Here is a 12,813-nt window from a genome sequence, read left to right on the forward strand (position 1 = left end):
ATATTTGTTTAATATCGAATCCCTTAGGGATTATGCTCGATGCAAAATCAGATTATTAAAACTGTTCGAATTGAATGCGGTTCTCTTTAAAGATACTAAGCCTATGATGATGACTTATTTAATTCGTCAGAATTTGTTTGGCTTGACTAACAACAGCGCAATGTTTAGGTCATCTTGAAAATCTCTTAGAAAACTAAAGCTTAAATTCCCGGCTTGGGCGTCAAGAAGGTTTCTATTTAATATAAAAATATATTTATATTGATATAAAGGGTCTTGATATTAGCAGGCAATCAAGAATTTAAAGAAAGCGACAAAACTTTTAAGTCTGTAATACATGTTTCGACAGAAGCGTTGTCACGCGACAATGTGCCTTGTACTCAGCAGATAGCTTCCATGTTTTGGATCACGCCTCTACCGGTTTCCAACTCAAGATAAATGAGGCTAATCATATTCAAAAAGAACAACCATCCTTGAATCAACAATTATACCATGTAAATCTAAAACTATACTTCTTATTCTCACACTTTCATGCTTTACTTATTTTCTTGATGTCACCATTTATCATAATTAGCATTGTGTTACTTACTCTATAAATTCAACTTCCAACGCTCTGCACATTAATTAATTGAAGATGACAGAAGTTTCTGTCGAAACATGTATTACAGACTTAAAAGTTTTGTCGCTTTCTTTAAAATACATACATGTATTTATATATATATATATATATATATATATATATATATATATATATATATATATATATATATATATATCAAAGAATGCCTTTAAAATCCTAATCACTTGGCCCAGTATTCAAACGGTTGGGTTAGCACACAATTGACAATTGTGTTACTAAAAATGGACTAAACAGATTCGCTTGAGGCTAGAGTTTGTTCTCCTGGTGAGGTGTTGTGTGGAATGTGATGTTTTTAACAAGAACAATTGAAAGCAAAACAAAGCCCTTAACACTCTTGCAGTGCTTTATTTCTACATATCAGAAATCAACTAAGTGGTGATGTGCACATCAAGGATTAAGTTTACTATTATCGCACTTTCGGTAAACCATGGGAATATCTTTCACTCCAAATGTGAGTTAAGAAACTTTTGGTTAGTAATTATTATTAAAAATCCCAGCACAAATGCTAGAATAAGTGATTAAATGCTTCGGTTTGAAAATACACCACCAATTATTAGACATGCTCGTGGCACAAAAAGATTTGCCTGAAAAACTTCGATGGCTAAAACCTTGAACAAAATTTCCCGAGGACTAGCGAAAACGCGGCCAGCGATGACAATTATCGTACAACAGGCCTATTATATCGGTCGAGGACCAACTACCGAAAAAGTGTGGTCTTGCAGCACATAACAAACCAAGGCTCACAAGACTCACATAAGGGTTGCAAAATAATCTAACAGGCCTAAACAATTCACAAACACTAAGCCAGAATATTTCTAGTTTTAGTAGTTGCCAAATACTACTGAATTTAGTGGTTCATAACAATTGACGAAGTGGAAATGAAAAAACTCAATTTCCTTATTTTCAAAAGACATTTTCAATGAGGAAAGAAAGAAAATTATCATGTTGACACCGAACACTGACAAAATCAAGCTGTTTATTAACAGCCTTACTTATGTTTGCTTAGATTGATGGATGTACGGTTGCAATTTTCGATTTAACTGGAATATTTTTGGTATCCAGACCGGGTGTTTGACTTCTAGTATCGAACATGATATTTACTTCAGGGCGAAATATCAGTAGATGCGTGGACCCACCATAGTGAAACATACCGAGCTGGTCACCTTTCTTCACTTTATCCTTTTCTTCAACGGTGATTTCGTTGGAGGACACCTCTGACATACCGATTGATACGAAGCACATCAAGCCAATATCGGGATTGTCAGCTTGAATGTAGATAATACCTCTGGCAGCTACTTGGGCTAGGTATGCTTGTGACATGTTGGGCGATGCAGAGTCATCCTGGATGTCGTGGGTTGCAGAATAATAAGAACCATCCACGAGTTCTGTCTTGTAAATGGTGCCCGACACAGGACTGTGCCATCGGTGATAACTAGTGGCACTTAGGAATGCTTGGTAGACGGTTCCACCATAAAATTGCTTGGCAAGGTCACTCATGTTCAGGATGAAGTCCAATGAGTACCGTTGGTGCTTTGCCCAGAAGAAGTCCCTCTTTTTCACGGCCGTTGAGATCTGGTATGGCGCCGACTCACAGGCATTCGCAACAATGGAATCGTCGTCCGGAGATTCTACTGGACGAATGCCATCACGAAACTCTCTTGTGAAGAAATCATCCCATGATGTAAAACCATAATATTTTTGATCAGGCTTGCATTTGAACTCTTGGACGAAGTTTGGCATCTTTTGCATTGCGTCTTTACCAAACCAACCATGACGGGGACACTCATTCAACACGTAACAAGAAGCAGAACTGGAGAGAAACTTTCCCCAATAGTTGAGAATACTTTTGAACAACGTGTTGACTTTGTCGTTAAGGAAAGCAGCAAATCCAGCAGTCGTAGCCATCGGCCAGTTCAGGATTACATTAATGGGGAAGCCAACCAAACCGGTTTTGTCGTACTCTGGGGTTGTTGTCATGATGTTGTTGATTAAAATGATCATCAGTTGCCAGCTAGAGATCCTTGTTCCTGTCGAACTATTTGGATTCTTGTTCTGTTGACAGAACATCTGATTAAAGAACATGTTGATCTCGGGGTCAGAGATGATAGCTTTCAATAAATCTTGAACGGGTGGATGAAGACCGAGGTCTTCCTCTGTACTGTAAGCAACTACCGGTCGAGTTATACCACCATCTGTCTCTTCATTTACAGCTGGTGGATGAAGAACCATCAATAACTCTAACTTATCTTTGTATTTAGTTTGGACTTCTGTGATCAAGTTGGCTAACCATTTGTCAATAACTTTCTGGTCAGAAGGAATCCATTGACCAACACGGTAAGGTTTGGAGCTCATGATTATGTTGCATGTAGTTCGCGGCTCGTTTTGCTCTTAAATGATATACTACTGTTGAAAGTGTCTGCTTTTAACTGCAAGCGAAACTGACGCTGGAATGCGTGTGGGTGGAAATGTACTTGAGAAGCCTTTATCTGAAAATGTTTACTGCCTGATAAAGGATAAAAGCGCTTTGTTCAGATGACAGGCCCCTTTCATACCGTGACCATCAAGAGGTTGTTAAGGGTTGGTCTCATTGCGAATAATATGCCGGAGTGTGAAAGGCATAAGCTATGTTCCGAGTGAATTAAATAAAGTAAAACATTTTGGAGACGTCTACATGCAGATTTTCTTATCGGAGTATACAAGAATAAGGGAATAACCGCGTTTCACTCACTTTCTGAGGGGTCATTCTTTCTTGAACTTTAGGTTACAGGGAATTGAAGTGGTTCACCGAAATAGACGCTCTTTGTTGTCTGTTTGAATATCAGAGATGCGTGTCTTTGTTTGGATCATTGTGAGATTTGGCCTAAGACAAATTATCCCGAGCAAGAACATTTTAGCTTTCAATAGTCCTCAGTAGTCCATGGATCATAACATAAATGTCAACCTTATTTAAAGATCACATTCAAAATATGTTGAGAGAGTAAGATACCATTAATTCGTAGCCAGATGCATGAAACTGTAACGTTTATGACGCTTGTTTAACTGACTCCTGTTTTACCATATTAGCTTTAATTGAGAATCAGAGTGGTGAAATATCGAGATATTCTTTTCAAACATTCCTGCTAACAGCATCACATTCCAAACAATGCCTTCACATGAAGAAAAAAAGCTTAGCTCTTAATGCACCTGATAAGTTTATTTTTATTCCAAGCATCGTCAATCAATGTCAGTTTAGACAAGTATATGATATTACATGCGCGTACGTTAGTATATCAACGCCTTTTTGTTTCTGCAGACCCATCAGTTCAAACAACATGTCAATTTTGCGTTGACTGGACGAACTGATTGAAATTTGGAGGTATCCTCCGAGCAATTAATTAGTCAAAAATATTTCTGAGCCCAAGTCAGGAATCAAACCTACCGCACAATCGGCATCGAGACCTGTACGTATTTAGATGAGAGTAACAAAAAGGGTAAAAGTATAATAGATGACGGTTCGAGACCACTAGGTAAAAATGTTCTCAAACACACTATCTATTATACTACTAACCACAAAATGGTTATTACTTGATGATAGATACATAATAAAACAATACTTGGATATCCACGACAAAAGAACTCTCGGAAACACTTTCCACGGATTTACGTCATTAGACAAACAGGAACTTGGTGACTCATCGATTCTCGTAAACTTCTGTCTCACACGCGTTTTTTGAGTTTAGAAATGATTTAACAAAACTTAAGGAGATGATTAAAAACAAAACTTGGAATGCATGTGCGTGGAACTGCGCTTGAGAAGCCTTTGTCTGGAAATTTTTCCTTTTCTCCAATGCTGTAATAGGACAGTTGAAATGAAACGGTGTTTTTTAGCTCTGCCCACAGGGTAGTATTGTTTTATCGTTTAATCAGTCGCCAACCGCCATTTTGTACTTTCAACGATGCTTGTAATTTTTTTTAAATTATGTAAAGTCTCTCGAAAAATATCTTATTTCAGTTGGTTGCACATATCAGGATTGAGCGCCGTGTTAAAAGACAAAATTGGCATCTAGCAAGAATTTTCATTATAGGTGTTTTTTGGCTTATCTAGACGTTGAAAATGAATAATATATTACAATAAGCCATTCAGTAAAAATTCTGATAAGCCAGTTGATCATTTTTTATTCCTTTTGGCGGTCTTATTTCAACACGTTCGACATCTCTTTTTCTTAGATGTGACTTAAGGTGTAAACATGTAGTACTTTTCATCCTCCCCAGTGAGTTTATAATCAGGAAACTTATACGAATAGCACGTAGCTCTCTTGGAGGCGGTACCTGGGGTACGCCCTTTCTCCTCCAAATTTTCTGTTTATTCGGTCGTTATGTAACAGTCTTCGAGGACTATTTTCTCTTAGGATTTCTTCTCAACTATGATTTTGGTTCTGTTAGTAAGTTTATTGTAATTTTTATATTGTCAATCTTGTTTTTGTTTTGCCCGAACTTGACCGTAAGACTAAAAAAATTTAAGTCAGAAAATCCTTTTGTAAAGCGTAAACATCTCGAAGGTACCTACTAAGTATGCGAACTCTGCTCTGCGTGGCTTAACGTGATGCGCTAGTCAAGTGTACAAGGATAACGAAGGTTGGAGATTGACAGCTCCGAAAACGTCACCTCTATAGGCGGTGACCCACACTTTCCATGAAAGATTTGAGCCAGTCCTGAGGTAATAAGTTGAATACAAGAAAGAGAAGAATAAAGAAACCTTCAACTGTATAAAGCTGGAAACCACGCGATAAGCTGGAAACCACTCCGCTTGGCGTCGTGGTTTCCTACGCTTATCTCGTGTTCTCCCAACCTCCCGCGTGTTTACATCAGGCCATGTAAACACGGAAACCATTTTACATTTCTTCAATGTAATATAGAAATATATATGTATATATCTAAGATAACCCTTAAAATCCTACAGCACTTATTCAAGCCAATCTCATTCATTTTGGCCTAGTGGTTAGACGGTTGGGTTAGCGCACAATTGACAATTGTGTTACTAAAAATGGACCAAATAGGTTCGCTCGACTTATTAATTTCATTCGGTAGAATTTGTTAGGCTTGACTGACTACAGCGCAATGTTTAGATCATCCAGAAAATCTCCTAGAAAACTAAAGCTTAAATTCCCGGCTTGGGCCCAGAGAAGCTAGAGAAGCTTTCTATGTGATCGATGTTCTATCTCATATACAAATATATATGGTAAATGTAAATGAATGTGGGTAGAGTCTACCTTGGCGTAAAGTGCTCAATGCTTTGGTAGCAGAGCTAAGTATACATAAGTTAAAGAATTAAAGAAAACGCATCGATTCTTTGTGACTCTGAGTTTTGCGCTTAAGCGCTCGTCAGACAGAACTTTATTCAATGAAAAACATACCTCCTTATATACAAATTAGATAAGTAGCTAATTTATTCACTGGTGTGATGATCTAATCTTCGTGTGGAATAAAGATTCTATAGAGCCATAGAGGGCAGTGGTTTTTTTTTCCTGCAGTTACAGTTGCTTTGCGTGGAGGGTGTCTCGCTTGTCTCTAGGATTTTTCTGATGTGTTTCTTAATTATGGTTTGTTGGTTGTCTGTATAGCTACAACAAACTTTTATTTTGTTCCTGTTGAAAATCTTGTTGTGCCGGTGATTTTTCGGAAAATGTTTACTGACGAAGTTAAGAAACTCTCTGCCGATGATGCCGTTTGATTAAACCAAATTATGTTCCTTTGTATGTTTAGCTACTTAGCTAATTTGTACATAAGGAGGTATGTTTTTCATTAAATAAAGTTCTGTCTGACGAGTGCTTAGGCGCGAAACTCAGAGTCACAGAGAATCGATGCGTCCTCTTTAATTCTTTAACTTATGTATATATAGTACATATATATATATAAAATCCTACAGCAATTATTCAATCCAATCTCATCAATTTTTGCCTAGTGTTTAAAGTGTCTTTAAACGGTTGGGTTAGCGGCAAAAAAACGTGCTGATGCAGTAACTTCAGTGGCTCTAACGTTACGGTATTTTATGGGTTGTTATAATTGACAGAGATTAACGATGCCAAAATTGACAATTGTGTCACTAAAAATGGACCAAGCAGGTTCCCTTGAGGCTAGAATGTGTCCTCCAGGTGGTGTGTTGTGTGGAATGTGATGTTTTTAACAAGAACAGTTGAAAGCAAAACACCTAAGCCCTTCACACACTTTCAGTGCTTTATTTCTACATATCAGAAAATCAACAAAGTGGTAATGTACACATCGAGGATTAAGTTCTCTATAATCGCACTTTCGGTAAACCATGGTATGGAATACCTTTCGCTCCAAATGTGAGTTAAGAAACCTTTGGTTCGTAATTATTATTAAAAATGCCATCGCAAATGCTTGATTAAGTGATTAAATGCTTCGGTTTGAAAATACACCATCAATTATTAGATATGCTTGTGGCACAAAAAGATTTGCATAAAAAAGGTTTTTTCCACATATTATTGGACTGTTTTCAAATACAAGAATAATTTCACGAAACATTCGAAAAAACAACTGGTGTTTGAAAAACTTCCAAACCTCGAGAACTAAAACCTTGAACAAAACTTCCCGCTGAGGACGCTTAGCAAGGACAAACCCAAACACGACTATCGATGAAGATTATCGTACAAAAATTAAGGCCTATCACAACGGTTGAGGACCAATCACTCAAATGGTGAATATAAATGTGTGGTCTTGCTGCAGCACATAACAAACCAAGGCTCACAAGACTCCATAAGGATTCCAGGATAATCTTGCATTCCTAAATTATTCACAAAATCTAAGCCCGCAGAACATTCCTAATTTAAATAATTGCTAAACACTTCTAAATTTAGCTAAAATGATAACCTTTGATAAAAAAAAAATGATAACCTTTGATAAAAAAAAAATGATAACCTTTGATAAAAAAAAAAATCAATTTCATTATTACAAAAAGACTTTTCCTAAGAGGAAAGAAAGAGAATTGTTATGTTCATACTGAACATTGATAAAATCAAGCTGTTCATCAAAATCCTTACTAGTCGCTTAGATTGCTGGATGCACGGTTGCAATTTTCGATTTAGCCGGAATGTTTTCGGTATCTAGACCTGGCATTTGACCTCTCGTATCGAACTTGATATTTACTTCAGGGCGAAATATCAGTAGATACGTGGACCCACCAAAGTGAAACATACCGAGCTGGTCACCTTTCTTCACTTTATCCTTTTCTTCAACGGTGATTTCGTTGGAGGACACCTCTGACATACCGATTGATACGAAGCACATTAAGCCAATATCGGGATTGTCAGCTTGAATGTAGATAATACCTCTGGCAGCTACTTGGGCTATGTATCCTCGTGACATGTTGGGCGATGCAGGGTCATCCTGAATGTCGTGGGTTGCAGAATAATAAGAACCATCCACGAGTTCTGTCTTGTAAATGGTACCGGACACAGGACTGTGAAATCGGTGATAACTGGTGGCCCTTAGGAACGCTTGGTAGACGGTTCCACCATGAAATTGCTTGGCAAGGTCACTCATGTTCAGGATGAAGTCCAATGAGTACCGTTGGTGCTTTATCCAGAAGAAGTCCCTGTGTTTCACAGCTGTAGAGATCTGATATGGCGCCGACTCACAAGCATTCGCAACAATGGAATCGTCTTCCGGAGATTCTACTGGACGAATGCCATCACGAAACTCTCTGGTGAAGAAATCATCCCATGATGTAAAACCATAATGTTTTTCATTAGGTTTACATTTAAACTCTTGGTCGAAGTTTGGCATTGCTTGCATTGCATCTTCACCAAACCAACCATGACGAGGATTTTCATTCAACACGTAACAAGAAGCAGAACTGGAAAGAAACTTTCCCCAATAGTTAAGAATACTTTTGAACAACGTGTTGACTTTGTCGTCGAGGAAAGCAGCAAATCCAGCAGTCGTAGCCATCGGCCAGTTCAGGATTGCGTTGATGGGGAAACTAACCAAACCAGCTTTGCTGTACTCTGGAGCTGTTGTCATGATGTAGTCAATTAATATAATCATCAATTGCCAGCTAGAAATCTTTGTCCTTTCCGAAATATGTGGGAGCTCAGTGTACTGTTGCTGGAACATCTGATGGAAGAACATATAGATTTTGGGGTCGGATTTGATAGCTTTCAATAATTCTTGAACCGGTGGATGGAGACCGAGGTCTTCTTCTTTGCCGTTAGCAGCTACCGGCTGAGTTTCAGCTCTAGCTGTCTCTTCATCTTCAGCTGGTGGATGAAGAACCAGCAATAACTCTAACTTATCTTTGGATTTAATTTTGACTTCTGTTATCAAGTTGGCTAACCATTTGTCAAGAACTTTCTGGTCAGAAGGAATCCATTGACCAACACCATAAGTATTGGTGGTTCGCTGCCCGGAAAGAGTCCGTTGAACATGGCCATAAAGTTTGCTGCCCATGATTGTGTTGCAAGTAGTTTGCGGGTCGTTGTTATGTTGATTAGCTTTAAACCTCACAGGAGTTACGTAACCCAGAACTGTCATGTTCGTTCAAAACCGCATTTTTGTAATTTTCTTGTCAGAGGGGGGCATTGGGGCCTATTAGAAACCACAAAACCGTGGAAAAAATTATCCAAAACTGAAAAACCGATAAAAAATTCGATAAAAACGGAAAAATGCATGCAAAACTGTCAAAACCGATACATTTTCACATCCCAGTAATTAAAACCCTGATCGATCCGAAACAGTGGTGACAAGTGGAACATACAGAGTAAACTACACTAATTTAATTATAGGATTTATGAATGCCATGGACTTGGCATTCGTATCTTCTAATAACTGCTTAAATTAACAGCTTCTCTCTCGAGGACCTCGGGCGTTGTCTCTGCGGACTCAGTAGCTGGTAATGGAGCCCAGTTAGATTAACGAAATTCGCACAAAAGTCCTTTATAGGATTGCAATTTTGCAGTCGCAAATAGCTATAGCTGTGGAAAGTTTCATCGAAAATCCCTAATCTAACATTTCCATTTGCGAACTAAGACCTGAAAGTTTGGAGATTCTATTTGAATGTTGAATCAATCAGTCACGTGTGGCCTGTAACTTGGTCATCAACCTCGATGTGGCATTGATAAAGAAACCCTGGCAATGTTCCGCGCTTAGCCGTACCCTTCCCCCCTGGGGATCCCTGCGATATTTAAATTTAATAACATTTGCGTTTAGCTGCTATTCAAGATCAGTGGAGGAGCGTAATTGTCGCTCAGATCGTAGAGAAACCGGAAGCCAAATAGGTCAAATAGGAAAAACCGAAAACCGCATCGGATATCAAGTCCGAAAACCCGTTAATATTTTTCGCGAAAACCGAAAACCGGATACTAAAAAAACGAAAAATCCGCAAACCGCAATGAACACCAAAACCTAGAAACTGAAGTTTTTTTTGGCACAAAAACCGATCTAAAAAATAGCCAAAACCGCAAAACCGCAAAACCGTAAATTCCAATGCCCCTCTCTTGTCAGTTACAGTTTAGTCGTTGTCAATTGGCGATCAGATCTTGGGAGTTAAAGTGTTAATAACTGCTGGGTCCTTCAGTGACATATTCACCTGTTGTGATGTTAGAGGAAAATATTCTATGGAGACATCAACATTTCAGTTAAAGTTTCATGGTGCTTCAGAACAGTTGCTGGCCATGCTGGGTAACCATTTGAGAATCCAAGTTCTGCATCGCTAGCTTGGGATGTATTCATAGAGGGGATGATATCGAAGATTTCAAAAACCAACAAAAATTTGATTTCAAAGTGAATCAGAGGACTGGATCTCAGCTTAATGACATTTCGCCAAATAATGTTGTGGCTATCTGATTTTGGGAGTCTTTGAGGGAGACGCTCAGTGAGCCCTAAAAAAAAGCTTTTCCATACTTAAGATACCACTGGAGAGTTTTACGATAATAAGTCCACTTGGTGTCAATAAATGTCTGAGAAAGGGGTGGCTCTTTACTTAGAATACCTAGAGAAACATATATAACTTTGTATTGGCTTGGATATTTTATGGAACAATTGTAAAACTTAGGGGTTGTTCACGTCACCCTTGGCCCCACACCCAGCCTAGCATATCCATCCCAGCATAATGTTTAGTACATGTGGGTAGCATCCTACAAAATCACCTCCTTTCCAAAATTTCTGGTGTTGTTAGCTGGTGTTTTGGGTCGAGGCATTGTCCCCAACTAACCCTGAAACATTGGTAATATCATGTTCATTTTTTTATAACATGGTTATCTATATCAGACTGGTACTTCCAGAACCGCTTGCTGTTAGGCTTTTTGCAATGACGTAAGCCCTTGGCTTGCTCTCTGTTGGCACCAGGTGTAAATGCCCCCATTTGCCTCTCTTCGCAACCTATGTGGGAGAGTCATCGCTCCGGAGATGAAAATCATACTTGTAGTTTGAAAAGTGCTTGCGTGAAATCAGTTTATCGGCTTCACCTGAGAGAACATTCCAGTCAGAAAGTGTAGTTAGTGAGACAGCCAAGTTTGTTGGAGGGCTACAATCAAGCAAAATATTGAAAATCAGATGTAATGCGACAGGTGTCTTTTGATTAGATAACAAACACGCAACCTATGTGGGAGAGTCATCGCTCCAGAGATGAAAATCATACTTGTAGTTTGAAAAGTGCTTGCGTGAAATCAGTTTATCGGCTTCACCTGAGAGAACATTCCAGTCAGAAAGTGTAGTTAGTGAGACAGCCAAGTTTGTTGGAGGGCTACAATCAAGCAAAATATTGAAAATAAGATGTAATGCGACAGGTGTCCTTTGATTAAATAACAAACATGCATGTTGCATTTATCTAAAACAAGCCATAAAAATTAAGGTTCTTTGATTGTGTTCATTGCGACTATATGCAAAAGTCTCCCCTTGTCGACAATTTCGCTGTTCCCTTGCAATTTCTGTTTCGGTTTTGTGGAAGCAGATCTTGTCTCCCTTAGCTTGTTGCTGACTTCTTTTTCCTTTTTTTCAATAGATGTCAGAATTTTTGGACACTTTTATAATGACGAGTTTGAAGCCTCAACGTGTCCTTTTTCAATTGGATGTTCCTTTTACAAATACTGAAATTATGAAAAGGTGACATTATTTAAACTAGTTAAATACAATTGATTTCACATGATAGAGTACTGAAAAAAAAGAAACAACAAAGTAAAGATGTCCTACTAATATATTTTAGGTATATCCAGCATGTGGAATTAAAATTTGGCGTAAAATTGTTATCACATCTGTAAGGGATTTGTCAGAGGGTCTGAACGGGGTTGACTGACAACTGACAAACACCAGAAATGTTAACAGACAACTGACATTTGAAGTTAGATTTACTGATAACTGACAAAAGGCTTTTGCTATTGTTATCCGTTTGAATTTCACTGAAAATAACTTTTTTGGTTGAAATATTATTACTTTCATCTTTAAGTTTAATATTCACGTTTTTTAGAATTGATTTCAGGCCAAATAAATCGCACTTAGTTTTCCATCATGTCTGTTAGTATTAATCATTAACTATTTTACCTCAATACTATCTGTACCATGATTCTGGGTTTGTAAGGTACATTGGAAGTTTTCATAAACGAGTGAATTGAAATTTTGGCATTAATTTTCATGTAAGAAATTGAAATCGTCATCAGCGCAGTTGATAATACCAAATTACCTTGGATCTACCATAATTGTTGTCCAGAGACGGAAAGAGCGGGCGAAATGGTGAGAAGTGTTCCAAAATCTTTTTCCCTTTGCATTACGTTATTGGATCATACGTATTGATCTATAGTGTGATTATAACTTCCATCGCTGTTTTATTTCTAATATTTACTTATTTTTTAAGCGAAGAAATGCGAAACAGGCGCTTGCGTTCGTGTTCGACCAATCCCCTGATTTCGTTCACCTTCTGGACAAGGACTAGGCAAAGCTCTGCCGATGCTGAAAAAGATGTTTTTTTTCGTCTTTTCACGATCTTGAGTCATAGAAAAAAATTTGAATCCCTATGAGGAATCGAACCTTAAACCTTCGGAGTCTGCGTTCTGACACCATATCACTGTGCTACAGAGTCTTTACAGAAAGCTAACTCACTACTGGGTTCATAAATAACGAGCGTCCCGCGATACTGGTAATGTCGTTTACACCTACAATATCGGGAACCAAGGTGTTGCTTGAAG

At 38.2% G+C, this 12,813-nt stretch overlaps 2 protein-coding genes and 1 pseudogene across 2 annotated transcripts; all 3 read right to left on the bottom strand.

Annotated features, from left to right (window-relative positions):
* Positions 1-985: 985 nt before the first annotated feature.
* LOC113668264 (uncharacterized) lies at positions 986-3,028 on the bottom strand. Its single transcript, XM_027184143.2, has one exon. The coding sequence runs from the start codon at positions 2,987-2,989 to the stop codon at positions 1,640-1,642; it is 1,350 nt and encodes a 449-aa protein (XP_027039944.2). The 5' UTR covers positions 2,990-3,028; the 3' UTR covers positions 986-1,639.
* Positions 3,029-4,861: 1,833 nt separating this feature from the next.
* Positions 4,862-10,494, bottom strand: LOC113682882 (uncharacterized). Its single transcript, XM_027200056.2, has one exon. It carries the CDS (start codon positions 9,167-9,169, stop codon positions 7,685-7,687), a length of 1,485 nt encoding a protein of 494 aa, XP_027055857.2. The 5' UTR covers positions 9,170-10,494; the 3' UTR covers positions 4,862-7,684.
* Positions 10,167-12,621, bottom strand: LOC149050172 (uncharacterized; annotated as a pseudogene).
* Positions 12,622-12,813: the final 192 nt, after the last annotated feature.

The sequence above is a fragment of the Pocillopora damicornis genome, chromosome 2 (genome assembly GCF_964200805.1).
Source record: "Pocillopora damicornis chromosome 2, jaPocDami1.2, whole genome shotgun sequence".
Taxonomy (NCBI): Eukaryota; Metazoa; Cnidaria; class Anthozoa; order Scleractinia; family Pocilloporidae; genus Pocillopora; species Pocillopora damicornis.